This window comes from Scophthalmus maximus, chromosome 22 (assembly GCF_022379125.1).
Source record: "Scophthalmus maximus strain ysfricsl-2021 chromosome 22, ASM2237912v1, whole genome shotgun sequence".
Classification (NCBI taxonomy): domain Eukaryota; kingdom Metazoa; phylum Chordata; class Actinopteri; order Pleuronectiformes; family Scophthalmidae; genus Scophthalmus; species Scophthalmus maximus.
The window spans coordinates 8950198-8978179 of record NC_061536.1 but is presented as its reverse complement, the minus strand read 5'-3'; the positions used below and the strand labels follow the sequence as shown (position 1 = coordinate 8978179).

General features: G+C 42.3%; 1 protein-coding gene across 2 annotated transcripts; it reads left to right on the top strand.

The window, feature by feature from the left end:
- The first annotated feature begins 111 nt into the window (after window positions 1-111).
- On the top strand, window positions 112-26599 carry kmt2ba (lysine (K)-specific methyltransferase 2Ba). Of its 2 annotated transcripts, none has more exons than XM_035620482.2 (36): window positions 112-504; window positions 3321-4830; window positions 5079-5245; window positions 5623-5706; window positions 5918-6074; window positions 8243-8513; window positions 8938-8999; window positions 9181-9426; window positions 9735-9835; window positions 13059-13163; window positions 13333-13446; window positions 13649-13795; window positions 13983-14075; window positions 14290-14407; window positions 14540-14653; window positions 15298-15488; window positions 15627-15728; window positions 15939-16049; window positions 16264-16340; window positions 16546-16727; window positions 16936-17021; window positions 17500-17634; window positions 17783-17941; window positions 18076-18193; window positions 18313-18391; window positions 18544-18704; window positions 18915-19076; window positions 19433-21818; window positions 21954-22073; window positions 22221-22336; window positions 22851-22976; window positions 23144-23396; window positions 23559-23669; window positions 23789-23872; window positions 23965-24094; window positions 24741-26599. In XM_035620482.2, the coding sequence occupies exons 1-36, from the start codon at window positions 202-204 to the stop codon at window positions 25014-25016; spliced, it is 8757 nt and encodes a 2918-aa protein (XP_035476375.2). In that variant the 5' UTR covers window positions 112-201; the 3' UTR covers window positions 25017-26599. The 2 variants fall into 2 exon arrangements, with proteins under 2 accessions (XP_035476375.2, XP_047186101.1); XM_047330145.1 differs by having other exon boundaries at window positions 21951-22073.
- The last annotated feature ends 1383 nt before the right edge of the window (window positions 26600-27982 follow it).

Genomic DNA, 27982 nt, shown 5'->3' with positions numbered 1-27982 from the left:
CTGGAAAACAGCAGCTCAGGGCAAGCGAAGTCGCCCAGTATGTCGAACATAGATCGCCGCACGCCGGCGAAGTTCGTTTTCCCATGATGCACCTGTGGTTGCTTTCTATCTCGCGCCTTTGCCTCGGCGCAGTCCATCTTACCTCTCACATCGCTGCGGTCTCCCTCCGCCAGCGCGCCGTCCGTGTTGTTGTAGTAAATAATGGCGGCATCGGGAGGCGGATTATCATCTCCCGCTACTGTCGCGGGCTTGAGCGCCCAAGCGCCGGCCCGGGCTCGCTTCCCCGGCCGACCGTGTGCGGCTCGCAGCAGGCTGCGGTCGGAGAAACGTAGCAGGCGCGGAAGGCTGGGCTCGCATGACGGGGAGCTGCCTGCCGGAGGGCCGAGGCCCGTGAACATCGGGCTCGCGTTGAGCGAGGATCCGTCCCTGCTCCGCCTGCTCGGGGTGACTGAGAAGCACAGGCGGCAGCGCGATGCGGGCTTTGACTCCAGCAACAGCGAGGAGGTGAGTAAGCTAACGCTAGCATGTCAGCTGTTTTGGTAAGAGTGCGCCTTAATGGGGCACACGAAGCCTCCTCTTTTCAAAGGACATTTAAAACCATATGTTTACTATTCACTTCAAGTATTTAAGCTAACGAGGAGCTAGTTAGCCGCAACTTAGCTTGTAAACACTAACCTTAAAAAGGCATCGTCGCTAGCTGCCTGCCTGCAGGGAACGCTTCATATTGGCCGATGGGTAATTATTTACAGTCTGCTTATGCATATATTAGTAATTCATTGTGTAAGTTGCACAAGCCTTACACACAGGGAGAGCAGTGTCCGTGCGGACGAGTGTGTTTTAATGAGAGAGGCACTAGGCGGAAACTTTGGCGGTTCGGTGAAAAGCTAGTGGATGCGTTTTTGTTGTGGAAACCGGGATGTGTCTTTGTTTATCCATCCACTGGCACATTTTGTGAGTGGAAGATCCCACCCTGCGCTCACACACACACACACACACACACACACACACACACACACACACACACACACAGACAGAGAGAGAGAGGCTGCTAATCTTGTCGTAGCTAAAACGACGCTGTTGATGACTTGGGGGATCACACTCTCCGTGTCCGCGGAGCTGTCAGCTGACAGTGTTTTCGACGTCAGCCAAACGTAGGGTGCAACAGGAAGGCGAACAGAAAACGTCACCCAGAGGTTGTGATCACAAAGCTGAACCGTTGTTACTGCAGCCCTTTTTTTATTAATGAGACTTGGTTTTGCACAGTCCATGTGTACAAGCATTCCTGAGATTCTCGCAGGACTAAAATCTGATTCGGCCCTTTCCATTCTTACTTCCTCTTACTTCACAGTTTTCAGGGGACAGTCGAATTCAAAGTAGTATTAACAGAATAATTAAAGTACATTTACTTGTCCATGCTATACATGCTGCAACACAATTATCACCCGTTACATTCTAACCTCAGGTGGGATCGATCGATAGATACGCATTATTTCAAATCTTCCTGGTGACTTGAGTGTTTAAGGTCGCCTAGGTTGAAAACTATATAGTATTGCGGTGATTTAGTCCCCGGTGACAATCACACAATTATGTTGTTTTTATTTTTACTTTATTTTGAATGCTGAAATCAGAGAATTTAGACTTTCTTTCCCTTAACTTTACCGATTTATCGACTATCAACATAGATGCCGATTAATGTAGTAGATGATTACTAATTGATTCATCTATTAACTGTTGCTGCTCTAAAGAAAAGTAAACAATGTTCACATTTCTGGAAGAATGTTTGGCGTTATTGCTTGACGAATAACTTGAATAAGTTTTCAAGCATTTATAATATGATAAATATAGAGATGATTGATATGTATATATATGTTCATGTTATGTCTTCATCGAAGCCAGTTTGTTAAATATATAGTTTCTCCTTTTAGCGGCAGTTACGCAGGTGGATGGGCATAAGGATATGATGCCAAATTGGAACTAATCAAATAATTTAATCTCCAGCACCCCTGGGGCTTTAGTATCTGATACCAGTCAGACTTCACTGATGCAATCCCCTTAGTGTGGACTGAAACCGAGTCACATGGCTCATGCTAAGGCTTGTGGGTGATGCTCAATTGGAGTACCACACGTCACTTCGTGCCACACACTCACTGCTCTGCAGTGGTGGGGAACAGATTTCATTAGAGGAGTTTCATCTCTGAAAACGTCTACAGTTATCTATTTTGCGTGTGAAGGTGGATGTGAGTAATTGGAAACCAATTGAACTGGTGAGAAATTATGAAAATTGTTTGCTGAAAAGTTCAAATACATTTTCTGTTTGATTTGTTCTGTGTGCAATTTAAGACCAAATGCACAAACCGTTGTCATGCTAGCATGAATGTGACGACTTTGTGGCAGAGTTCCTCCCACACACTCAGAAACCTGAGCACCTGCTGAACCCATTCATCCTCCTCGTTTGAAAGGAAATACCAAGTAGACAAAGCAGATAATTATTTAATTATCTTCATCACAATTTCCGCCTCAACTCTTCACTATGGAAATGTTAGATATTTAGTATATGATATGTTGTGGGAGCCACATTACATTTCCACATTTTTAGTTTAAATAAGTGCAGTTTATATCTTGTTTAGTACTTCATGTAAACTAGAGATCAAAAATGTAATTTCATTCATTAAGTTCATGGCAATTTGTTAAACTGTCAGCTATTCAAAATGTATTTGTATTTATGTTTGTTTAAGAACAATATTTGTTAAAGGCAGCAATATTTAAGTTTCTGTTTAAATGGAAAGTATGTGTGTTACTGTCGCTTTAAGCGAAATAGCTCTCTGCATGACTTTGAAGTTAGTTGGTCCAGTTGAGGCTCAAGTAGCGAATGAACCACAAAGGTTTCTTACCGTAGTACACTTTTCTCATGAGGAGGAAAACTGTGGAATAAATATTTTAGTTTTATCTTCTTTCCTTTGTTTTTTACACTGAAGTCCTGCCAACCCTAACCCAACTGATGAGTCTCAACACCCCACATGTGTAATTATTTTGTCTGCATTTTCATCTATTTGTCTATTTTAAGTCAAAGAAAGTTGTCAGTTAAGTTTTAATATTAAGCACTAGCATAACATAGAATGTTTTGTTTTATTCGGTTAATTGTTGTGCTTTTTCAGGTGACAGTGACAGTGAGGTGACAGTCTAGGGTGAAATGGTTTGTGGGTAAACGTGCCTTGTGCAGCAGGTCCCTGGTTCATCTTCCCGGGTCTCCACTTTCTCTATCTAATAAAGGCACAAAAGAAAAAAATACTTAATGTCATACCTTTTCTTTTTTTCTCCAGGAGGAAGATTTTACTGGATTTGGGACCACAGCAGTTTGTCCACAGAAAACTTCTGGCACTATTCCTCAGTCTTCATCACTCACCCAAGCAAAGTCTTCCCAAGCTTCAGACTATTCTCCGGGAGCACAACATCTCGTGGGAAAAATTCTTCCCAAGACCCCAAAGCCAGCTCTGATTGGGAAAATTGTACCAAGGGTTCCTAAAGACGGCCAGGGTATCAAAGAGAGCCCAGTAGAAGAAAAACAAATACCCAAGGTGGTAATTAAACTGCATAGCAAGCAGGTAGCTCTTCCTACAAAAGCCAAACGTAAAGATGAGCAGGCATCTGACAGCCAGGGCAGTACAAGACCAGCTGTCTTTATCAGGAAAGCAGGAGAAAAAGCCAACTCGGGCAGCATGAAAAACCAAACAGCCGCCACCTCAGCTCGCGGCACCAGGCACTATAAGCTGGTGAGCACTCTGATGGCAGTCAAGGGTGCAGAAAAAGCTTCCAAGGTCAAAGAACAGGGTGAAGTGTCGGAGGACTCAGACACAGACCAGTCCCAGCCACAGAGCTCAGTGAATAGACTGCACACTAGGCGCACATCTCAAGCAGGTGCTCCGTCATTTAAAACCTTCCACAGAAGGCAGAGGAAGAGAATTGTTAAAAGTATGGGCGCCTCTCCTGAGGCCGGAGCCGAGGCGGGAGCTCAGAGTGGAGAGGAGGCAGCAATGCCCCTCGAGTGTAAAGCTGCTGAATCCTCCGAGAAACCAACCTACAAAAGGTCACGCAAATCTTTGTTTGGGTACAAGCGAAAGCCGCCATCCGCCAATAAACATCCAAAATTGAGTCGTAATCGCACTAGGCGTGTTTTTTACACCTACATACCAGAGCCCATTCCAGCCACACTGACACTGGACGGGAACAAGCAGCAACTGCAAGAGACGAATATCACTAAGTCAGAAGGTGAACCCAGCTCGTTTCCTGAGCAGCGCTCCAACAACTCCTCCACTCCTTTAATGAGCGCACGATCCTCTCGTGTTATTAAAGCCCCGAAGAGGTTCTTGGACGAGGAAATGATTAAATGTCCCAAGGGCCCTGTGGCATCATGGCTGAAGAGTCAGCAGAGAGAAGAGGGCAAAGCGAGCGCATCACTTCACGAGTCAGGTTATGATGCCAACTCACTACCGTCGGACAGCGACACTTTATCTCTGTTTGACAGCCCGTCTGCTGTGACAAAGTTCTCCCCGAAGCCCAGTCCGGGCACGAGCCACGTAGAGATCTACAAGAACCTCAAAAGGCTGACCTTGAAGCTGGCGGAGAAAAAGAAAGGCCAGTGTGACACTCAAGAGGACCCTGTTCACCACGGCGATGGCTTGACCTCCCATGTCAGGAAGAGGCGAAGGTCAAAACTCGTGATGGAGGAGATGGAGATGGACACTCCTGGTGTAGTGAGGAAACTAGCAGTGGTGATGAATGCTGATGCACAAAAGCCCTCTCTTACACAGTTCCAAGATAGTGGCAGCAATAGTAAGGATTTCTTTTCTTTTATTTCATGTAAATTATGTAAAACCAAACTGGAAAAATGGGATTTTCGAGTCACCAGATACGTTTATATTTTTGCAATTTGAAAGTCTTTTATCTTTATTGGATGCAGAAAACTGAATGCAGCTAATCTCTTGGCCCGAGAAAGTTTTTGAATATCTTGAAAATTGAAATGATGAGGCATTTGTACATCATCTAACCAGCGTTGCTTTTTTTGCTGCTGTCTGGCACAGATCAAACAGGAAGCATGACAGGGGACAGCCAGGAGGCTTTAGAAGTCAGTGGACCCAGCCACAGAATTGGTCTCAGTGGAGCCAATAAGAGGATGCTCCACCTGCTGAAGAAAGCCAAAGTCCAGCTCATCAAGATTGATCAGCAGAAGCAGCTCAAGTTGTCACAGGTAAAAATCCAAGATCTCAAATCTCTCCAGAAGAAGAAAGAAAGATTTACCGGTCTTACACATTGTCAGAATTTGTAAGCTTTAGATTGTCTCTGTAGCTTTATCATTGGTGGAGATATCTTAGAAAGTTTTTTTCTGACCATTTTTTTGTTGACTTCACTGATTATTACCATGGCAACGGTTTAAGCGTCACAGCATTCGGATGTAAAAAAAACAGCTGTAAAAAAAAAAGAAAAGGCTAAATATTTTGTGTTTCCAGGCTCTTGCAATGGGAATGTTTTCAGATTCATATCATTAGGAATTTAATATAATTTTAGTTTCGGACTGTTTGTCCTAAATCCTTTATTTGTTTGTTTTCCCCTTGTCTGTACCAAAAGTTGGGCTCTGGAGAATCACAAGGGCTAGTGAGTGGAAGAAGGAGGAGGAGAGGTGGTGCAGCTACGCAGGAGACTAGTCCTCAGGTAACTCTTTTAAATTTGCTTCTTTATTTGTATATGTTTGAATAAATCTAAGTAGCGTCATTACTTTCTTTTTATTCTCTGCACTTCAATGTTAACCATGTGCAACAAATCATAATGTAATATGAGACTAAAATCCTGCTATTTTAATTTGTGTAATTTGTTTCCTTCCAAATAATTCCATGTTTTTTTGTGTGTGTTTGTTTGTGTGCAGGAGCAGCTGCTGGGTGGTCCAAGGATCAAACATGTCTGTCGGGCAGCAGCAGTGGCTCTGGGGCAGCCCCGCGCCATGGTGCCAGATGATATTCCCAGACTGAGTGCCCTGCCAATGCACGAGAGAGAGGGCATCACCTTCTCTCCCACAACTGAAGGTACAGTGTATCTACAGAAGAATACAGAAATTAACTTTGCTTTGTCTCTACTAAGAGAAGGGTGAGCTTCTTTTTCTTTTTACATTGCACTGTGTTTGTGTAATGGTTTTAACTGAGGTGTAATAATCAAGTAGTAATACATTTTAAAATCAACTTATTTTTAAATTTTTCTCAATCGACTGCAGGAACTTCCCCACTGTTCAAACTTTGAAAAATAATGAAATATGTGTTATCATTTATTTGTAATATAAACTCAACTTTGCAATATCTTTGGAAAGTCAAATGTGTGTCAACTTTTTCTTTTGGACCTACAAAGAAAAAAATCTGTCAATCCAAAAGGAAGAACAAGAGCAGTCACGGCCTCTGATGACATGAGCAGAATGATGCTGCAAACAGATATGCTGAATGCGCAGTTTAACTAATCTTGATGAATGTCCACAAACTGACACACAACACAACAAAACACAAAGAGTGATCTCATCCAAAGAGGACTTAGTCACTCAATTAAGAACAGGGTATACGCAGGTGTTAAAGGCTTCAAAGCAAGACATTTAGTGCTTTCTCTAAAAGGCCTTAGACTGTATTTAAAAGTCTAGTCTTAGATTTTCTTTGTTGCCTGCAGCATAAAATGTTTTTGCTTTCCTTTGTGGGCTGTTGGGAGACATTGTACACCTTTGAAGTGATGGGAGGAATTGCCGCTACAGTGGATTGTTAATTCCTTCTTTTTTTTTGTGGAGTTTCAGTCGGTACCAGTTGCGAACATTGTCACTTCTGCTAGCTACAGTACCCCAGAGTCTCAAATGCTAATTTGAGCAAAAACTCAGTTGAGCTCATATGAATGAATAGTTAATCCATTCAGCCACTTATGGGTGGATACTGTACATGGCAAGAAATTCAAGTACAGCCATACCAAAGATATCTTTTGAAGCAGTTTCACCATTGGCCGAGACTTGTTTGCTATTCTTAAAAAAAAAAGGAGATTTATGTTATGGGTTTTGTAAAGAAAATATAAATATCAGTATTGACCTAAAAAAAATATCTCTCAGTTTGTATTTAATAATTAAGATTTCAAGGCCATATTGTCCTCATCCATTATACTTCGAGCTTTATGATCATGAGCAAGTATTTAATTACATTCTGTGTGGTATTAAATAGTTTCAAATAAAAAAGACAATTCAGAAACTTACATTCCCACATTATTTAGAGAGTGACTGTAAAAATATAGATTTACTTGATACTGTATATGACACATTTTCAATCCAATTGTCCATACTTAAATGTATTTCTGCTTTTTTATTCATTTATTTATTTATTTGGCAACATTACTCTGATAGTGTATTATAATGAAAAATTCAGCAGCTAAAATATTCTTTCAAACTGGCATAGATTTAAAAGAAATAATAATAAAAAAAGTTATTTTGTAGAAGAGCACAGTTTTTATTGCTTTTGGCAAACGTAACCTGCTGAGCAAAAAAAAAAGAAGAAGAAGTGCTTTGTTAGCTCAATGTAGTTGTAACTAAAATATTTGCCAGCAAAAATATCTTTTGTCACACACAGATTAGCCACCGCTGTTGGAAAGCTATACCCAACACTGGTCAAGTGAGCATCACTCAGTATGAGGTGAGGAAGTGCTGTTTGACAAATAGACTCACTGCCCTGATTTTTTTTCAACCTAATGAACACATCTAGTGCCGTTGGGAAAAACAGAGCCTTACACAAGGTTATTCCAGATACATTATTCATTAAAAATTTATGAGTCACCACCACTGGCTATTTATTTTGTCCGTCTAAAGTTGCTTTGAGGCAGCTGCCACTGAAGGACGCAGGAGGTTATTTCAAATCTGCTCCTAATAGTTTTTAAATCCATGAAGGCACCAACAATGAATTTCTCTCAGACTCTTGATGTGTTCAACCAGTCAATCTATCCTACAGTGACTTCTTGCTGTCCTACGATTCAGGGAGCCAATAGTAACCTGAATCTATAGAAACCAAACTTTCTTGTTGGACAAAATGAGTACACAAATGTAATGTCTTCTGCAGACTGAATAGAATGTTCTGGCATCCAAAGATGTTGCCCCCCTCCCACACACACATCACATGTGTATGTAATAATGTTTGAAATTTCAGTTGTGGCTCTTTTACCCATCCTCTCTACCTCTCGCTTGCAGATGTGGCAGATGATGAGGATGACATCTCTGATCTGGGCAGGGCTCAGTGGGTTGTCTCACAGGAAAACATCCAGCGCAGGAGGAGGGGGAGGGGGAAGGGCCACAGGTTCAGAAAGAGGAGGGCATTGAGTCGATATGGATCAGGGGGAGTCCGCTCCCGGCGCTGTGGACACTGCGAAGGCTGTTTGATTGAGGAGGACTGCGCAAAGTGTATCAACTGCCTCGATAAGCCCAAATTCGGAGGGCCCAACACCAAGCGGCAGTGCTGCATGTGAGTTAAACAAATCCTAAATTCATACTGTCATGTGCAAAGACACAGGCTGGGGATTATGTTATTTTCCTGCACAAGGGAACTATGTTGTCTATCCTCAAGACCACTTTGAATATAGACAGCACTAACCATTCAGCCAGTCTGTTCTGGGGGGAAAAGCAGAACTCATGTCATTTACATTTTGAACCGACAAAACTAAATTTAGATCAAGTTCTGAAATATTTACATACATGTATTCTGTTTAACTTTTAGTTTTAGCAGTTTGTGAACACGAAACATGTTTTATTTCTTTCCAGTTAAACATATTTAGCGATCCAGTTAATGAAGGCATGTTGAATCTTGCAGTTAAACAGATTCATGGATGGGCACACATGAGCTTTACTTTAGATATATATTACATCTGACTCTTTCTTCTTCCCCCCAGATATAAAAAGTGTGATCGGATTGAGAAAGCGAGGTTTGAGCGCATCTTCAGACCACTGAGAGGTACGTCTCTAAATAGATGATGCTCCTGCTTTAATTTTTGTCCCTGAGTGAATGGTTAATGTTGAGTTTCACTCATTTGTGGAAATTAATTCTCAAAAGTAACATAAAAAAAATTATTTAATTAGATATCTAAATGTTGGGTCTGTGTACATAATTAATTATGAGGGGTCTAATTTCTCAGGCCAGGGGAGGCGTTTGCCAGACTCCATGTCGAGCAGTGACAATTGGAACGGGGATATTGGAGGAGCAGGCGAGGGGTCATCCTCGATGGAACCTGGAGCTAGGAAACAGTCCCTGCGTAATATCACACCACGCTCCTACAGCAGCCTGCTTAAATCTGAATCTGAGGAGGAGGAAGAGGGAAGGGAAGAGGATAAGGATGATAAATCAACAACCAAGCCAAATGTAGTAGCTGCTAGCAACCCAGGTAACAAAGGCTACGCTGCTGTAAATGTGACTCAGAACTTTCAGTGTGTCTTTACTTTCTACTGTTGATTTTGCAAATGGTTAGTTGAGGCTGACTCATTAATTTCAAGGCTTTGTCGATGAAGATAAAATCGCGATAGGAGCATCAAAATTGAACTTTAATTCAAGATTAAATCTGTTTTGAAAGTGGTTTACAATCCCAGATCCTTCCAAAAAAATTTAAAAAGATAGTATTCTTTTTGCACTGCCTTAGTAGATCTTAAATACAAGTAAGACGTGTGTTTTAAATCGTTGTATTTTCTTTTTGAGATCTTGCTCAAGACGGCAGATTGGTGCCAGACGATCCTCCAACTGAAACGGTGAAGCAACGCCGGCCGTTCTCCAGAGGAGTCAGACCCAGAGCAAACAAGGTAAAAACCTCCAGAGGATTTCCCTCCCCATTCATTGAACTAATTTTCCAAGACTGGGCAAACTGTATGTTTTGGAAAATGTTTTTTTGTGTAAAATGGTAATCTGCTAAATCCAGATAGGTGGTGTCAACAAATTTACATTTTAATTACTACAAAAAACCCTATTTTAAATAATTTATTCCTTCAACAAATTTGCCACTTTAAATAAAGTGGTGAACCGATGGTGTCAATAATGATGATCTAGACAACAAAATTAACTTCCAAATAATTGTTTGCCCAGGTCTGTATCTCACTTTCAGTTTTTTTCATTTTCCGATTTAATCATCTGGAATGAGTGATTCTATTTACAGCTTTTACATTGAGCCTCGCTTATTTTCTATCTCTTGACTTTTATGTTTCTCCTTGCATGTACTCAACCTCATGGTTTATGATTAATAGTCAAATTAAAGCTGTGTTCATGGTAAAATGCAGCGCACCGTTCAGTGTGTGTTTGAGGCTGTACATAATATTGCTGGTTGATGTTTGAAAAGTAATCTGTATCTTGACTATCTTAACCGGAGAGGGGGAAAAACTTTTCATGCTTAAGATTTTTTTTGCTCTTAACATTTATCCTAATAGGCAGTTCAGTGTTGTAAATCACGTATTTTTTATTTTAATGGGCCTAAGGTTAAAAATAATAGCCAGTACCTTGACCACCCTACATGTGTAAGCAAAATATTCACAGTGAGATGGTGTAATCACTTGAAAAATTATACATAAACATAAATTATACATAATAATGCAATCCAACAATTTCAGACTCTTCAGGAGTATTTTAAGGAGCCTATGTTTACCGTAGTCATCAGTATAACTGATCAGGAAAATGCTTTCTAACACCACTCATTTCAGCATTGAAAGGATTTTTATACATGTCATGATTTAAACTGAGAGCATCAATGTAATCAAACTGCTTCACTGCCTGACTCTTTGTTTCCGCTGATTGAATTTGGCATGTGCACTTCCTCAAATAACACGCTAATCTAATAAATAGCATCTTTTTTCATTTCGTGAATCATTTGTCATGCTCCATAATATTTAATAACCCCCTTATGAGAACAAGAAACAGCCCTATATTTATGCTTCTGCTTGTTGTGTTTAATTTATTTTCATCTGTATGTGTTGGTTTCAAATTTGTAGTGCTTTTTATTATGTGAAGTTATCACATACACATGCATATCACAAATGTAAATTTGTTAACCTCATAGGCTGAGATCATGGCGACAGCGGGCTGGGTATCATTGATGATTAAGTCCGATGTTTTGTTTCGTCACAAGCCAATAACCCTATCTTCCTCCACCTTCCAAAGTACACTGGTAACGGAAAGAAAGCCACTATATTTTTGAAGATAGGAATAAAGAGGAAGAAAGTAGACATAATTGACATGTGGTCTATATCAGCCTTCCCATTTTGTTAGCTGCAGTTTTGTCCACAGTGTTCAGTGCAGAAGTGCAATGGCGAGTTTCTCGAGGAGAAGCACTCAGCAGGATGTAAACAACTGTGCTTGTGTGGAGAAAGACTGTATTTTCAGATCATTAGTGGAGACCCTCTGTCCAGGAAATGCTGTTACAACATGTATACATCTAATTGGATGGCCTGCATGAATGTAATCATTTTTAAAATGCAGATGTTAATACCTGGATGTACAAGCAAGGCCCCTTTTGTATGTGCATGTGTGTCAGTGTCAGTTCATGACATTGTTACTGTTGCCTGCAAGTGTGAGTATTGGTGCACAGTTGTGAGAAACTCGGAAGTTGTGGGAGTGAACTTGGAACGAATAGTTCCTTTTTAAATAAAAAAGTCTGTTTAACACAATCTAGAAATTAGTGAGATCATTTATCTGCTGTCCTATCTGCTATCTGATGTGCAATATAAAGGTATAGCAGCAGCTATACATATACGGCATATTTCAGAGGAAATATGCAAAAACTCCTCTTCTGAAACTAACAAACAAAGAGAACAACACTTTGTGCATTGTGCATTTTGCCATGAAGCTGACTTTCTAACGTGAAAATGATGAACTAGTCGATAGCTTTGTTCAGTTTCTGCTCCGGAGACCTGAATACTTTGCTTATGTGTACTTTAGTACCTCTTCGTGTGCATCTACTGAATGAATCTGCTAAATTCTACTTCACCTTTTCTTACTTATTATTTCTGGCTAACACACTTGAAGTCGTAGTGCTCCTCCTTTTTTTCTGTCACTTTGGCTGCTGCCTGTCGCCGCCTCTGCATGCCACTCGTATTGGTGTCAGTCTGTGGAACCTGTCTTGCTGGTTGGCTTAGGCAGTCCCCTCCTCCACAGGAACAGGAGAACACGGAAGAGACGGAGGCCAGAGAAACTTTCCCTGAAACCAGCCCGCCCAGAAGCCCAATGCCGAAGCTGCCGCAGCAGCTACAAATACACTTATACCGTCTGCCTGATTTTGTCCTTCAGTCTGCTCGGTCTTTGACGCAGGAGTTGCCCCAGTTTCTGGATCAGTGTACCGCACAGTTGCATCCAAAATTGGCCCAACCTGTAACTCAGACAACTATTTCACCTCCATCACATTCCACAACACAATCTCCTCCAGAACTGCCCCAACGTGTAACTCAGACAACTATTTCACCTCCATCACAAGCCACAACACAGTCTCCTCCAAGACTGCCCCAGCCTGTTGCTCACACCACTATTTCCCCTCCATCCGAAGCCACAACACTGTCCCCTCTAGAATTGTCCCAGGCTGTAACACATCCTGCCCCTCCACTTTCACCACATGCTATGACAGACTTTCCACAGAAAACTCTGCTGTTACGTTTGCACCGTTTGCCCCAGTCTGTGGTGCAGTCAGCTTTGCATTTGCACAAATTTATATCGTCACCATCATCATTCCAACAACACCCCCCATCCAAACCGCACTCAGCTCTGATGGAGGTTTCGTCCAAGTTGTGTTGTCGGGGACCTCCAGAGTCTGAGGTGCAGCACCCAGATGTTTTGACTCAGACAAACCGAGCTAACAAAGATGAAACTGTGCGAGTGCCCTCTCAGACTGTCGATCCAGACTCAGGGTTACAGGAGGGCAAACGAGACGAGCAGGAGGACACACGAGTGGATCCACCTGACGACGAGAAGGACGAGGGCGCGTCCGTAAAAGAGACAGTGCTGAAACACTGTCCAGCAACTGACACACACTATGTCCTTCGTTCCCAGAATCCTGCAGAGTGTGCATCAGTGAACACCCTGACGGGGTTTACTAATGGATTTCCCCATAAGGGCCTGTTGCAGAACAAGTACAAGATCCGCGTGGACTTCAAGGTGGGTTTTCACACTTGTGTTGTCTGGCAAGGAAACTATAATACTTCTTATTATAGGTGTCCTGCAAATATTTAGAATTAGTGTAAATAAGAAAATTGCTTTTCTCCCTGTGTTTCATTAGTAAAAAACTGAAATCACTTTTATGCTGTTTTTATGCTGTGTCTGTCAGGAGGACTGTGCTGTTCAGAATGTTTGGCTGATGGGCGGCCTCAGCGTCCTCACGTCTGTCCCTACCACACCACAGCCTGTCTGTCTGCTCTGCGCAAGTAAAGGACGACATGAGGTAATTCAGCTCTTAGTATTCGACGTGTTAAGATGTTAGAAATATTCTAAATAATATTGCTGCTGTCTTCTTAAATTTTGCAGCTGTAAACTCATTACCAATGCACTTTTGATATTTGTCACAGTCTCCAATCATGGTGTCATCATCTTCTCATCTTTTTGGTGCTCTGCATTAAGTAAGTTATCTTCTTGTCTCCCCACAGATGATTTTCTGCCAGATCTGCTGTGAGCCCTTCCACAGTTTCTGCCTCTCACCAGAGGAGCGCCCCCAGCAGGAGAACAAGGAGAACTGGTGCTGCAGACGCTGCAAATTCTGCCACGTGTGTGGACGTAAAAGCAAGAGCACAAAGGTATGCAACGCAGCAGCGTCCTCACAACAGGAACGTGTCTGTGATACCTTATATATAAAACACAATTGGGATTATGAAACTAAAATGTTTAAAATGTGGTAGAGGTGACTCATGACAGAGGTGCTCGCTCCACTGATAACCTCAGCTCATATTAATGTATCCTTCTCCATGTTTTTCCTCTTCTCAGCCTGTATTGCAGTGCAGAAGATGCCAAACCTCCTATCATCCTTCCTGCCTGGGACCAACTTACCCTAAACCTATGAACTGCAGCATGCCATGGGTATTTCCTTCAATAACGTTCAAATATCTCCTTGCAGGGTTTTAGAACATTCAAAAATGTCAAGTAATGTAAAATTTTACTTTCATCCACCTGTGAAATTAACGTGAAATAAGATATTATACAAACGGTTCATCAGCAATAAGTTTTGGTCAGGGAAAAACCCTCCCTGGACTTCCTATGTGCGCCATTGTCTGACTTTGTTGTGTTTGTGTAGGTGTGCATGACGTGCATTCGGTGTAAAAGCTGTGGCGTGACTCCTGGAAAGACCTGGGACTTTGCCTGGAACCACGAGCAGAATCTGTGTCCTGACTGCACTTCTCTTCACAGCAAAGGTAAGACCATGAGTTAACTAAGCAAATCCAATGTTGCCTATACTGTTTGAGTGAGGGATTTGTGTGCAAAAGAGGTACAGTGTATGTGTTTATAGTCAAACTGTATGGAACTAATTATTTTATTTACATCAGGTAACTTCTGCACTGTCTGCCACAAGTGCTACGACGACAACAACCAACATGCACAGATGATTCAGTGCTCAGAGTGCAGCCACTGGATTCATTACAAATGTGAAGGACTCTCAGGTGCGTTACTTTTATACAAACAAACAAAACTAAATGTTAAATCATACATATGAGTTTCTGCTCGTGATTAACAGGTTAAGTGTTTGTAAGAATATGATTGTTTCCGATCTAACGTGATGGATTGTTTTTAAAGAAGAATTTGATTATTGATATGAATGAATCAAATAATTCAAAAGAAAACCGGGAAATATTACAACATAGAAACACAATAAAACCTTTTAATTACATTTAAACTACACAATCACTCAAAGAGAAACAAACTCCTGATAAGTATATTAAATCATAATAATGAGATTGTGTATACATATAGAATATGCACACACAGTAAGATATAGTAAATAGTATTATTGCAGGTCTAATCTTGCCAGTTGCTCATAGCTAAAATGTTAACATGTTACTGATAACTGGATAATAATGGATGAGGTTGCATCAATAACATAGCATAGATGTAGCTGTAGCATAAATTGCAAGTTTTAGCATAGTTTATATATATATATATATATATATATATATATATATATATATATATATATATATATATATATATATATATATATATATATATATATATATATGAAAAAGCAGATGTCAGACTTAGTAACAAAACTCAAAAAAACTCATTCATGTTTTCTGTGTCGCTGTAGAGGAGCTGTGTGGTTTGCTGTCGAGCCAACCAGAAGAAGTGGATTTCACATGTTCCCCCTGCAGCCAGCACGAGGCAGAACACAGCAGCCTGAAGGAGGAGCTGCAGAGCAGGCTGGTTGCCGGGCTGGAGACGGTGCTCACTGACCTCCGCTCAGATGCTGCCACAAAGCACCTCGCAATCTGCACAGCGGTGAGAGATATCTGCAACCCCGGCAGATATTAAGCTCACTAAGACTTATGTTTCAAAAGTGTTTGTCAATGTCAATTTATGCTGTTAAGTACTGATCTTTTTTAAAATTCCGATGTCATATTTATTCATGCGCTTCAGTGTAAGGAAACAGACGACTCAGGGATTTTCAGGGCACAGCAAACAGTCTGTGATCTGCAAGTCATGGAGAAGAAGTTCGAAGTTGGAGGTTACGACTCAATAGTGAGTATATTCTTCTTTATAATCTGCTTATAATTGGAATCGGTTACGACATTCAGCACACTGAAATTAATGAAATTAGTAATGAAATTAGACATGTCACATAATATAACTGCCTGTTTGTAGCTCTTTTCTTTTTCTGAAACCCACTTCTATGAAATGCTCTGGATTAAACTCTTGACCCCCCCTTTCTTTGTCTTCTCACCCACTCAGAAAGCTTTCCATATGGATGTCATCTCTGTGATGAGGAAGAGGATGAAGGACGAAGAGCTTTTCCCTGAGGATCAGAGACCAACCAGTCAGGCCAGGGCACACTATGTCAAAGTAAGCTTCCCTCTCCCATTTTAAAGACCAATGTTACATAGATTTCTGTAGAAATCAAGATTTTTCCCCTCCATTTCTATTCATGTCCACGTCCTTTGGTTTTGGTAAGACTGTTGACTAAAAGTTCCAAGAATAGACACTGTTTTCACCACAGTTTAACCATGGTTTGCATTTGCTGATTTTTTATTTTGCTGATTTTTTTTTTTTTGGACAGTTGGTGCAGCGGGTTTTCGCTTGGTTTCCTCCTCGTCTTCTGAAAAAATGGAACTCATTCTCTGAAGAATTCCCAAGGTAAAATTACTGCCAACAACACTAAACATTATATGTATGTACATGTACATGCACATATGAGTGTCATATCATATTTGAGCCTATTGATGAGTTTTCATTCTTATTAAATGCAATTTAAATGCAGTGTTACTCAGGACATTGTCATAGATGAACAGCTGTCTCTAATGTGTTCTCTGTTTGACTGTTCGTGCCCGTCGTTCTACAGTGCCATGCTCCCTGAGGCGGTCCTTCCACCATCCAAGGAGCATAGCTACGCACAGTGGCTGGAGAGGACATACCAGCCTAAGGAGTCCAGGGGCCCACAGTCGGGGAAATCCGTCTCTCTGCTATCCTCCCTCTCTACGCAGCAGTCTGGTGCATCACACAGCCTCCCTCTGCGTTCACGTGGTATGGAAACCACAGTAGTCTGTTCTTTATCGTGCATTTTCAGTAATGTGATTGTGTGTAGATTGGGGTTAGGTTAATTGGAGATTCTAATGAATGTGAGAGTGAGAGTGAATGGTTGTTTGTCTCTTTATGTTGGCCCTGCAATATGTTGGTGACCTGTGGTAAATCTGGTTCAAAAACATGTTCTCTTGCTGCTCCTCCCTCACAGATGTAAAAGGCGGGCTGAAATCCACCAAGACTGAAGATGTGCGGCAGTGTACACTTTGCCAACAATATGGAGACTCTGCTCCTGTTGTGAGTTGAGCTGTATTACTGTTGCTAGGGCTGCAAAGAATTAATGTTGTCATAATTTTTGTATTGGCACATTATCTTCTTGATTATTCAGAAAGCAGAAAAATATGCTTGTTAAAATTTCTTGGTGTTTTGCTTTTCTATTTTCTTGACTAATATGCCCAAACTCAAATACACACAGTTTTGGTGTAATGTGAGACAAGGAGACACATCAAATCCTTACATTGGTTAAGATGTAACATTTTAGCATATACTTTTTAGCTTAGTTAAGAAAATAAATAGATTATCATGAGTAAATGAATTGACCAGTTTCACATTAAGAGTCAAATCTTTGAATACAGAAACAGGACGCATTGTGTTTACTTTCCAGCTGTCCTGGGTTGGCTTTTTTTCTAAATGTGTTTGTCTCCTGTTGCTTGTCAAATTAAAGTGGCTACACTGCTTCATATTAATGAATATGAACATCTTTTTATCCTGATAGGATGCAGGGCGGCTGTTGTACTTGGGACAGAATGAATGGGCCCACATCAACTGCTGCCTTTGGTCTGCGGAGGTGTATGAGGACAATAGTGCGCTTTTGCGAGTGCACAGCGCTGTCTCAAGAGGGCGCCACCTGGTAAGAAGAAATAAATAATGGTAGTTTTTTTTGCAGTTGTTAGATTTTTTTCCTCACTGTAGCTCTAGGGGTTGTAGGACTGCACTTTGTACAAGTGACATAGCTCTGTCAGAAACCTGTGTAATTATGATTATGATTCATTCTCCAGCGTTGTGATCGTTGTGGACAGTCGGGGGCCACCGTGGGCTGCTGTCTCGCCACCTGCCAGAGTAATTTCCACTTCATGTGTGCTCGTGCCCAGAGCTGTGTGTTTCAGCAGGACAGGAAGATGTACTGCTACAAACACAGGGATCTCGTCAGTGCGAAGGTAACTGCACAGTTTTTAGTTTTATAATAATTGATGAATAATGATTTTACTTTATGTCAGAATGGAAAGTATCAGTCTTTATGTGCTGATTTTCTGTGCATTGTACTGATCTATGATTTACCGTGCCTTCCTAGGTGGTGTGTGGGAAAGGGTTTGAAGTCCCTCGGCGGGTGTACGTAGACTTCGAGGGAATTAATTTCAGGAGAAAGTTCCTCACGGGCCTCGAGCCAGAATCCATTAACATGACCATAGGTAAAAATATCTGCGTGTTGTCTGTTGTTTTCTGTACGCGCGTGCGTGCGTGCGTCCGTCCGTCCATAACGGCAGTATGCTGAATGCCATCATTTATTTTTCTCTCCTAACTTTCCCAGGCTCTCTCCAGATTCAGAAACTTGGTGTGTTGTCTGAGCTGTCGTCTAATGGGAGAATGCTGTATCCTGTCGGCTATCAGTAAGTGGTCATTGTCATTAGAAAGCCATATTCAGGTCATTCAATACTTGGTTTTGGTTTCATTATTGTTCTCGAAATGACGTATTAACTCCTTCAGTATTACTGCTCTTTTTGATTTATTTCTGTGACACATTCTTCCACTTATTCTGTAGATGTTCTCGGTTGTACTGGAGCACCGTGGACCCCCGCAGGCGCTGTAGGTACACCTGTAAGGTGACAGAAGTGAGCACACCTCTACCTGGTGAGGAACAAGATCCGAGATGGGATAAGGAAGAGAACCACACCATTGTCCACAGTCCCAAACACCACAGAGGTGAGAAGGACCTTACAGATAGCTCAAATGTGTTAGTGGCTTTGATGAGAGCAGTAATGGAAAACTGAAAGAGTAAAGATTTGTCTGTAGGAAACTGAGTTTTGGTTCGTCACTACGAAGAACATGTTACACAGCAATTTCCTCAGTTGCAAGATATTCATTAAAGCCGCTCAGTTGCAATGTGGTTTGACAGGTTTTCTTCTTTGACAGATATGGAGTCCCCGGATCGTTTAAGCTCCTCATCCAGCCCGATAAAGTCCACTACTCCATCACCCAATTCTAAACAGCACAACACACCCGGATCCAAAAGTCCTGGTTACACACAGACCAGGAGACCAGCGGGGGGGTCATCCCGGCCTCTCCCATCTCCAGGTAAATGTTTTTTTATTTTTATGAGACAATGTACAATAACTAACATATATACTTAAGTCCAACTTGTAAATGTTCCATATTTAGGCACAAAAGTACAAAACAGGCAAAAGCACATAAATGATAAAACAAAAAAAAAACACGTTTTGTGAAATTAGATGGACAAAAGAAATTTGTAAAATGACATAGCCAAATTTTTCAGCAAGAGGACAAATGTTATAAAATAGATTTTTTATAGTTTTGAAAATGGTTACTTGTTACTTGATAATTTCCTTTTCAAAGGCATTTTGTCTGTGTTTTCAGTGTTGGATTTATTGTATTGGTAGACCCCATCAATCACTCTTATTTGTTGCTTTCAGGATCCGCTCTCCCCAAATCACATCACATCCTGACACTGAGAGACCTGGAGGACACCCGTCGTCCACGCAGGCTCTCCGCAAGAAGCCGCTGCAGTTCCTCTCCAACAGACAGCGACCCGTCTGTACCGATGACCCTCCGCTCGGGGGGCACCATTCACTCCAGATGCGCCCTGTTCAACTCCCCTCCAAGAGCATCGAGCATCGGCCTAGCATCACCTCCTCTGTCGAGACAAAACTCAACCTCGCCAGTCTGGAGCTCCCCGCCTAGATCAAACTCCAGCATTTCTGCAGGGCTGTCGCCACGCCAAGGAGTCATCACTCACTCTCCCAGGGGGAGACAAAACTTTAAAATCACCACCCCGGTCTCTGCCGAGGTTCCCCAAGACTTCCTAGCATCGTCTGAGGCAGAAGACGCAGCCGTGGCCACGACCAATGGGATCTCACTAGCCCCTGATAACTTGGAAGAGGAAGTGGCCCACCTAATGTCCCAGGAGCTGCCTTACACTGTGTTTGACACAGACACCGAGGTAGCAGTGGCCTCCATGCTGAATGCCAAGCTTGACTTTGATGAGGCTCTGCTCACTGAGAACGTGGTACTTCACTGCAGTGCACAAGGCGGTAGAGGAGAGGTGGAAGGCGCAGTGCAGGATGTGGAAATGCAACAGGAGAACGACTCTGTAGACGAAGACTCGAGCCGTTACTTTAAGTTTTCGCGGACAGTGGTGTGTGACGCAGCTAGTGGCTCAGATGCCACGGGTCAGCTCCCCTCAGCACCGTCAATCTCGCAGTTGGATGGGGCAGACAGCGGGACAGACAGTGATGAAAGCGAAGTGGGCAATGATGGAGCTCGGGACATCAACATCCACACCAATAACAATACACCTACTAAACAGCTGACGGTTGCTCTGAAGAGGCTGGACTCGAGCTACACAGTGTCAACAGTCCAGCAAGGAACAAATGAGCCACAGTTTCAGGAAGATTCTCTGCCATCTACTCTGCTTGAATCAGGGTATGCACATGATGACATGTCACTTCAGGAGGAAGAGGTCCCAATGAGCTCTGTAACGCCAACATTGCAAAGTGATGTGTTTTTGGATTCAACCACAGGCCATTTTGTGTCTGGAGAAGGCCCTGCAGTGCACCCACGTCGAATTCAAGGGGAGGAGGACAGTACGTCTTCAGCTGACTCCATTGAAGGATTTAAAGATGATTTAAATGACCCCGACTACTCACCAGAACCTAAAACCAAAAAATCTCCCACGTTGCTGACAAAACGTCCCACATCAAATTTCAGGCCCTTGTCGCCAAAACCGTACATTCAGCAGCAGGATAAAATCAAACTGTTGTTGCCCACTCTACCCGCACGACCTGTAAATAATGTGTCCGTTTCCTCTGCTGCTGCCTCTTTTTGTGCAGTCCCACGCGCAGTCACATCCCCCATTATCATCAACGGCTTAAACGCGTTTCCCGAGCAGTCTGCCATACCGAGCAAAACCATCGCCATCCGCTTGGACAACTCCAGGCCAGGAAGTCAGCAGCAAGCAGTTGCACCGGATCAGGCCGCAGCCGCTAACTTGCCCCCGGTCCCAGCCTTGGCTCCTCCCCCTCAAGTCCTGCTGGTTAACCGTCAAGGTCAAATTCTCGTCAAAGACCCGAGATCCAACACTTACCAGACCCTCAGTGCAAATTCCCCTGCTTACAGTAAGATAAGCCAGATAGCAAAGATTCTTCACAGCAGTAACGCTTTGCAGCGCTCTGTCCCCCGTGTCATAATCAAGTCTCGCGCCAACCCCTCTGCCACACTTGCCCCTCCTGACAGTAACCACAGCAGTAACCCTCTGCAGCACTCTGTCCCTCGTGTCATAATAAAGTCTCGTGCCAACCCCTCTGCCACACTTGCCCCTCCTGACAGTAACCACACAACAACATCGGAGAGAAAATTCATTGTCCGAGTGGTGCCTGTGAAAAGCGGCACTACATCCACGGCTCCCGTTGTTGCACAGAGCGTTCCCAAACCTGTTTTCCCAAACAATCCAGAAACCACGGCTCAGGCTATTATCGAGAGAGCCATGGCTTCCCACCGCGACGCACAGAGGACGAAACCCATAATCCTCTGTAACGCTCGACAGCCACAGGCCGGACAGCCAAGAGCGTCCCAGGTTCAGGACCCAGTAGACTCAGATCAATCGCCGGCTGCACGTTCAGAGTCGCCCATTGGTTCGATCTGTGAATTGAATTTGAAATTGCAACCAGCACCTGCCTCATCGCGCCAGCAGGTGAGAATCAAGAGAGTGTCAACGGTGTCTGAAAGGCCTTCAAGGAAGAAATCCAAGATGGACTTCTTGATGGATCCCTCCAGTGAGCCAGATGAAGTTACTGAAGCCAGGTATTGAAAGATTCTAATTCTTTTCTTAGCAAAATAGTAAAGATAATAAAAAGTGCCTCTAGTGGCTTACAGGGACCTTGAAGGAGTTGGAAAGATCATTAACAGGAAATACAACGTTTTGATTCCGTTCAGCAGATCGAGTGGCGTGAGAATAAAAGCTCCAACCAATAAGGACGTTCTTGATCTCGACCAAGAAATTATGCCCGAGCCTGAGCCGTTGAGAATCACTGCTCCACCGCTGCCTGCGCCCCCTCGGTCAGTTCCACTTAAATTCCATCGTACAACTTATACTTTGTTTTTGTTTTTTGCCAGAGCATTCAAAATATAAAGTGGTATAGGTAATACCTGGCTACTATTGCAATGTTTATACGATAACTTATTTTTTGTGTCCTTTCTCCTAAGGCCTTCTCGGGTGAAGAGTCCATCAGCACAAACCAACACAGAGAGCGCTGACAGTAATACACACATGTGGGTCAGCGCTCGCCATGGAGACCTCTCTGAATGGGGCCCTTATTCAGGTTTGTGACTACAACATTCAACGTCCTTTTCATTTGGTGCTCCATCAGCGTTACCTGAGCAGCAGCTTCTTTCGGGGGGGGGGGGAATGTGCAACAGCTATTTCATTTAATTGGTAATTAACAATGAGGGGATAATTACAATACATCTGTAATAACATTTCCACAAGCCATTCAGAGACTAATCCCTCAGTACTGTATTTGTGCTATGTTTTGAGATTATAACTTTTTTATAAAATTTTCCCAACAAATTCTATTTATTCAAATTCTGGTTAAAGGTGACATATTATGCTCATATTCAGGTTCATAGTTTTTGTTTGGGTTATTACTTGAAAAGGTTTACATGCTCCAATTTTCAGTAAACACATCAGTTTCCTCATACTGTCCATTCCTGCAGCTCCTCTGAAAAAAGATAAAAAACATAACATGTCTCCTTTAAGTCATTGAAACTATAATCATAGCTGTTCAGGAAATGTTGGTCACAACCTTTTTTTTGTAATTACATTTAATTCTACAGGTTTCAGCTCGGAGGAAGATGCTCCCGCACCGAAACACAGGAAGAGGACGTACATGAACCAGCCGCACCTGCGCTTTGAAATCACCAGTGAAGATGGTTTCAGTGTTAAAGCCAACAGCATAGAGGGTGAGAGCTGCCTAGAGACTGTGAGGTGTGGATATGTTTAACATGTGGAGCCTTTGTCAGGCAGGGAAACTGAGGAATCATTTTAGACGAGTAAATATAAGAAAATCACTCTTGGGTGAGAAATATTGAAGTGCTGCCTCACCTCCCTCGTCTCCTTCCTCCCTCAGTCGCCTGGCGCGCGGTGATTGACGGTGTCCTTGAGGCGCGGGCGGGCTTCCACCTGAAGCAGCTGCCTCTGGGCGGGATGAGCGGTCCGCGGGTGCTCGGTGTCGTCCATGATGCCGTCATCTTCCTGCTGGAGCAGCTGCAGGGGGCCACGAACTGCAAGTACCACCGCTTCCGCTTCCACCGCTGTGATGACATTGAGGAAGAGCTTCCCCTCAACCCGAGTGGCTGTGCCCGGACTGAAGTCTATACAAGGTACTGACAGGGGGCCCGTTTACTTTGTGTTGATCCTCTTTTTGTCTTATTATTGTTAATAGGGTTCGTCTAAATGCTGTTGCGTGGCATCTTTGTTTCCATTTCTTGTCTGTGATTTAAATGCACCTTAATAGTATTTTTCTTTCCTCCTTTCCCAAATAGGAAAGCAACTTTTGATATGTTCAACTTCCTGGCGTCACAGCACAGAGAGCCCCCTGATATTGTCGGCCCCTTCGATGAAGAGGAGGATGAATTCCCACTGAAATCTTCTCGGTGAGATTATTTAAATTGTCACTTTCTTGACCAACTGCACACCACAGTTTAAAATTTCCTAAAAGGCAGTAATTCCATTTCCACATTGACACCACCGCTTCTGTATCTTGCTCTGACAGGCGAGCCACCAGCAGTGAGCTTCCCATGGCGATGAGATTCAGGCACCTGGAGAAAATATCCAAAGAAGCAGTAGGAGTTTACAGGTAATGGCAGACAAATAGCAGCATGTACAAACTGACATTTACGCTCAAATAAATTGCACAATTCACCGTTTCCTGCTCTGTTGCTCTTCTAGATCTCAAATTCATGGACGTGGACTTTACTGTAAGAGGAACATCGAGGCCGGGGAGATGGTGATCGAGTACGCTGGCACCGTCATCCGCTCTGTCCTGACTGACAAGCGAGAGCAATATTATGACAGCAAGGTTAGTAAACGCAGTGCAGTGCACTCTGTTGTTTTTAGAAAATGATCGCTAACATGACAACCAGAGATTGTGGCTGAATTCCAGAGTACCGGGTTCACCACTTGACGGACACATTGCTGGTTGAGTCAAGTACAGCAAGGGACCTCAACTGAACAGACTTCCATTGAGTCCAGGAACATAACATAACATAACTAAGTCCCTGTTTTCTCAAGGGAACCACATGTATTGAATCTGGGATCCTCATAAGCCGTAGAGTTAAATAAGCAAAGGTTGATTGTCATCCACCTGTAAAGTGTGTCCTGTCCTTAGTTGAGGGTTTGGTGTGAATAAAACAGTTTAGTATCATATGTAAAGGGAAAATGCAGTCTCTGTTATACTATGTTAAGATGCAGACCTGCATAAAGCTTGAAAATGACTTTTCAGAAAGTAGTTGTAGGAGGATTACAGGATCATGAACTTCAATTCTCATTTATGAAAATGTTTGAGGTCTGAAGTCTAGTTTTAGCTCAGTGCAACCCCACATGGTCAAAAGAGAGCATCAGGGTTCAGTCCATGTTCAGACATTTGGTCTCAGTCGGCCTTATTGCCTTACGTGTTTGTTTATGTGCATTTATGAAGTCTTTTTGACAAATCGCTCTTCCCTCAGGACATCGGCTGCTACATGTTCCGCATCGACGACTTTGACGTGGTGGACGCGACGATGCAGGGCAACGCGGCCCGCTTCATCAACCACTCGTGCGAGCCCAACTGCTACTCCCGCGTCATCAACGTGGACGGCCGAAAGCACATCGTAATTTTCGCCCTGAGGAAGATCTACCGCGGTGAAGAGCTCACCTACGACTACAAGTTCCCCATTGAGGACGAGAACAACAAGCTGCATTGCAACTGCGCGACGAGACGCTGCCGTCGCTTCCTCAATTAGTACAGCATCGCACATGCACACACCAACAGCCATCTTGTCTATTGCACTTGAATTCAGATGGTGGACTTTGATGAACCGATGAGAGCGACTGTTGTGTTGTAGCCATAAGAAGACAGGTCGCTGATGCGCACAGATCTGATCTACTGAGTCTTCACTACATTCAAAGCTTAATTTGTAGACTGGGCCAGAAACCATATTAGAGCCATATGTCAAGGTTTGGGATGAAGACTATTTTTTGAAGTTTGTGACTGCTGGATAATTGGTCTCTTTTTTGTTTGGTTGTTTATTGTATTTTTTATTCAATTACCGTTTAAAGCATCCCATACACCACTTCAGTTTTACATTGTCATCAGTAGCCTCTGCTGATTACTACCAGCCTCAAATGGTGCAGTTAAAGATGGATCCATTACTGTGCAGCAGGAGTCAGAAAAGGATGAGGACAATTTCACTCAGCTCCTTATTTTTGATGAGACCCTCTCAGGCAGCACTGGTGTCACAGCAGGCAGGACAATTTTTATTTCGGAACAAAATGAACACCTTTAACGAAAAGCGTCTTGTGTTCGTTGTAGTGCAGCTAAGTGTTGACATCGCTCAGGACACCGCAGGGACTCAGTTGTCGTCCGTGTGGCGCCGGTGCAGGTGCTGATGACATTTACCTTAAAGGTAACTTTTATAGGAGTCACCCGAACCTTTTCCACCTTTCAGTCAGTTGAAATGTCTCGATTTTATTTGTATCAGCAGAGATGCTGCGATCTAAATGCTTTTATCCCACTATAAACAGCCCGTTCTCTCTGTGGATTTGTGCTGTTTGTGTGTTTTAAGGTCTATGAGGGAGTTTCCTTGGTACAGGGTTTCAAAATGGACATAGTCATCTGCGCTCTGCTCAGTCCCTTAAACACCTTTTTGTATTTTTGTATATTTGAACAATAAATGTCTATTCAACAAGCTGATGGAAATAAATGTGTTTGAGCTTTTAACTTCTTTTTTGTAAGTGAAGGCTGACAAACAGAACTGAACCTGTTGCTGAGTAATGATCCTAAATTAATCTTTTTTTCTTTTCTTTTTCCGCGGTTGTTTTGCAGCCTCTTCCCCCTGTTCTCTTCTCTCACAGGTGTTCTACCTCAAAGGGGTTTATGAAGCAAGATTTCATTTTAATACACAAAACATTTGTTGGTGAAAAACTGCTTCCTCATTTCCTTATTGTTCGGTCGTTAATAATCGTTACGTCGTTATAGTATGAATACAGCCCAATTCAATAAACAGACTTGCTATTATGCCTGCAATTACTTCCTGAGAAAAGGTAGCTGCCGCTGCCGTTGTTGTTTTTTTTGTTGGTTTTTTTTGGTGCTCTCTTCCTCCTGTGTGTATCCAGCCAATATGTGTAGACGGGATCATAAGCTGAAGAGCTGGAAATGTATGTTCTGTTTTCTTAGGATTAATAATTGAATTTGAAACAACTTTGTTACTTCATCGCCTCATGATGGATCTTTGCCTGTACATAGTTGTATAAAGAATTTCTAAACCTGTTAAATATTTTTATCTACATTTTTTTTAATTTATGTTCAATAAAGATTTGAAATGTTCTGAATTTCTAATTTGTTTTTGTTTTTTACCATTAAGTACAGTTGTGAGCATACATAAATGACCATGCAGTACATCATTCATTAATTATTAATGTCTGATCACGGTTTTGTCAAAAACCAGCTCTTCTTAATAATGCAGTAATATCACAAATTATACACCTTTTCAAATACTCATAAAACTGGAGGTCAAATTTATAAATTTATCAATTGTTGAGTCAAATCGGACGATTTCACTTTCACCTATGTGTGACCATCAGGCGAATTGTCTCCATTAAAAAGGAGGCAAGATCAACAAACTACTGGACTTTTGAATCCAGCCATCTGAGCAAAAATAAAACTAAAGGAAGATAAATGTTTTCCGTCAGGGACAGCAACTAATTAATTCACTGCCTCTGTGAATTAATTCGTTTGAGCCTCCCCATGCACAGCGGTGCACACAGGCAATTTTTGTCAAGTTGATGGAAAAGGAACAGACAACCTCAGAAGCCCCAGAGCCACGTGGACCGACAAGGTCACAGGATTTTTGTAATGATATGATGCAAAGTTTTTTTGTTGTTGTGACATTGGTGATTTTTTTTTAAAGAATCACAGAAGAATGAGTGTTTAAGCATAAAGCACAAGCTTAAACCGATTTGAATACATGAGACGTGTGTATGTTGACCATGCTGATACTATATTTTTAAAAAATGTTGATGCATTGTATTGACTTCATATAATTTAAATAGACCTATGGTAAACTCGACTGCATGAGTTTAGAAACTAGAAACTTGCCAGGGAAACAACCTGGGGATCAGAAATTCAAGGAGTTTTAAGATGATTACATGGATAGAAAATACATTATATTCAAAGTCATTCTAAACTGTTTTTCTGAACAACTACAGATTTTTCATTCAAGTGAAAGTTTCCGAGCCAGCGAAAGAAGTTCAACTGCTCACAACCCAAAGACATGCAGCCTGTGGCTACAGGTCACGTGTAAATACCAGTTAGTATAAATGTTTAACTTGATGCTTAATATATCACATACAACAATATCATATACACCCGCGTTTCCACCCTTTGTGACTTGTGACATTTAACAAGTTCTTACTGGTCACAGGATGCCCACAGTATGACCCTGACATTGTGTCGTGTCCCATCGAGGGGGCCCCTGACCTCCAGACACAATAGTCCCCCCCTCATGGAACAGTCTTATCTGGGTTTTCTGTAGATTATGCAGAAACAGACCAGTAACACCTGCAAACTGTAAACTGCTATCAGGTACGAATATCAGCAGCTGAAGTAAAAGCTACTGTACTTCTGAACAAATACACTGATGGAAATGTGACATCTGTTTTTCACAACACAGTCTAAAGCTGTTCAGGTGTTTTTTGATGATGAGTTCCA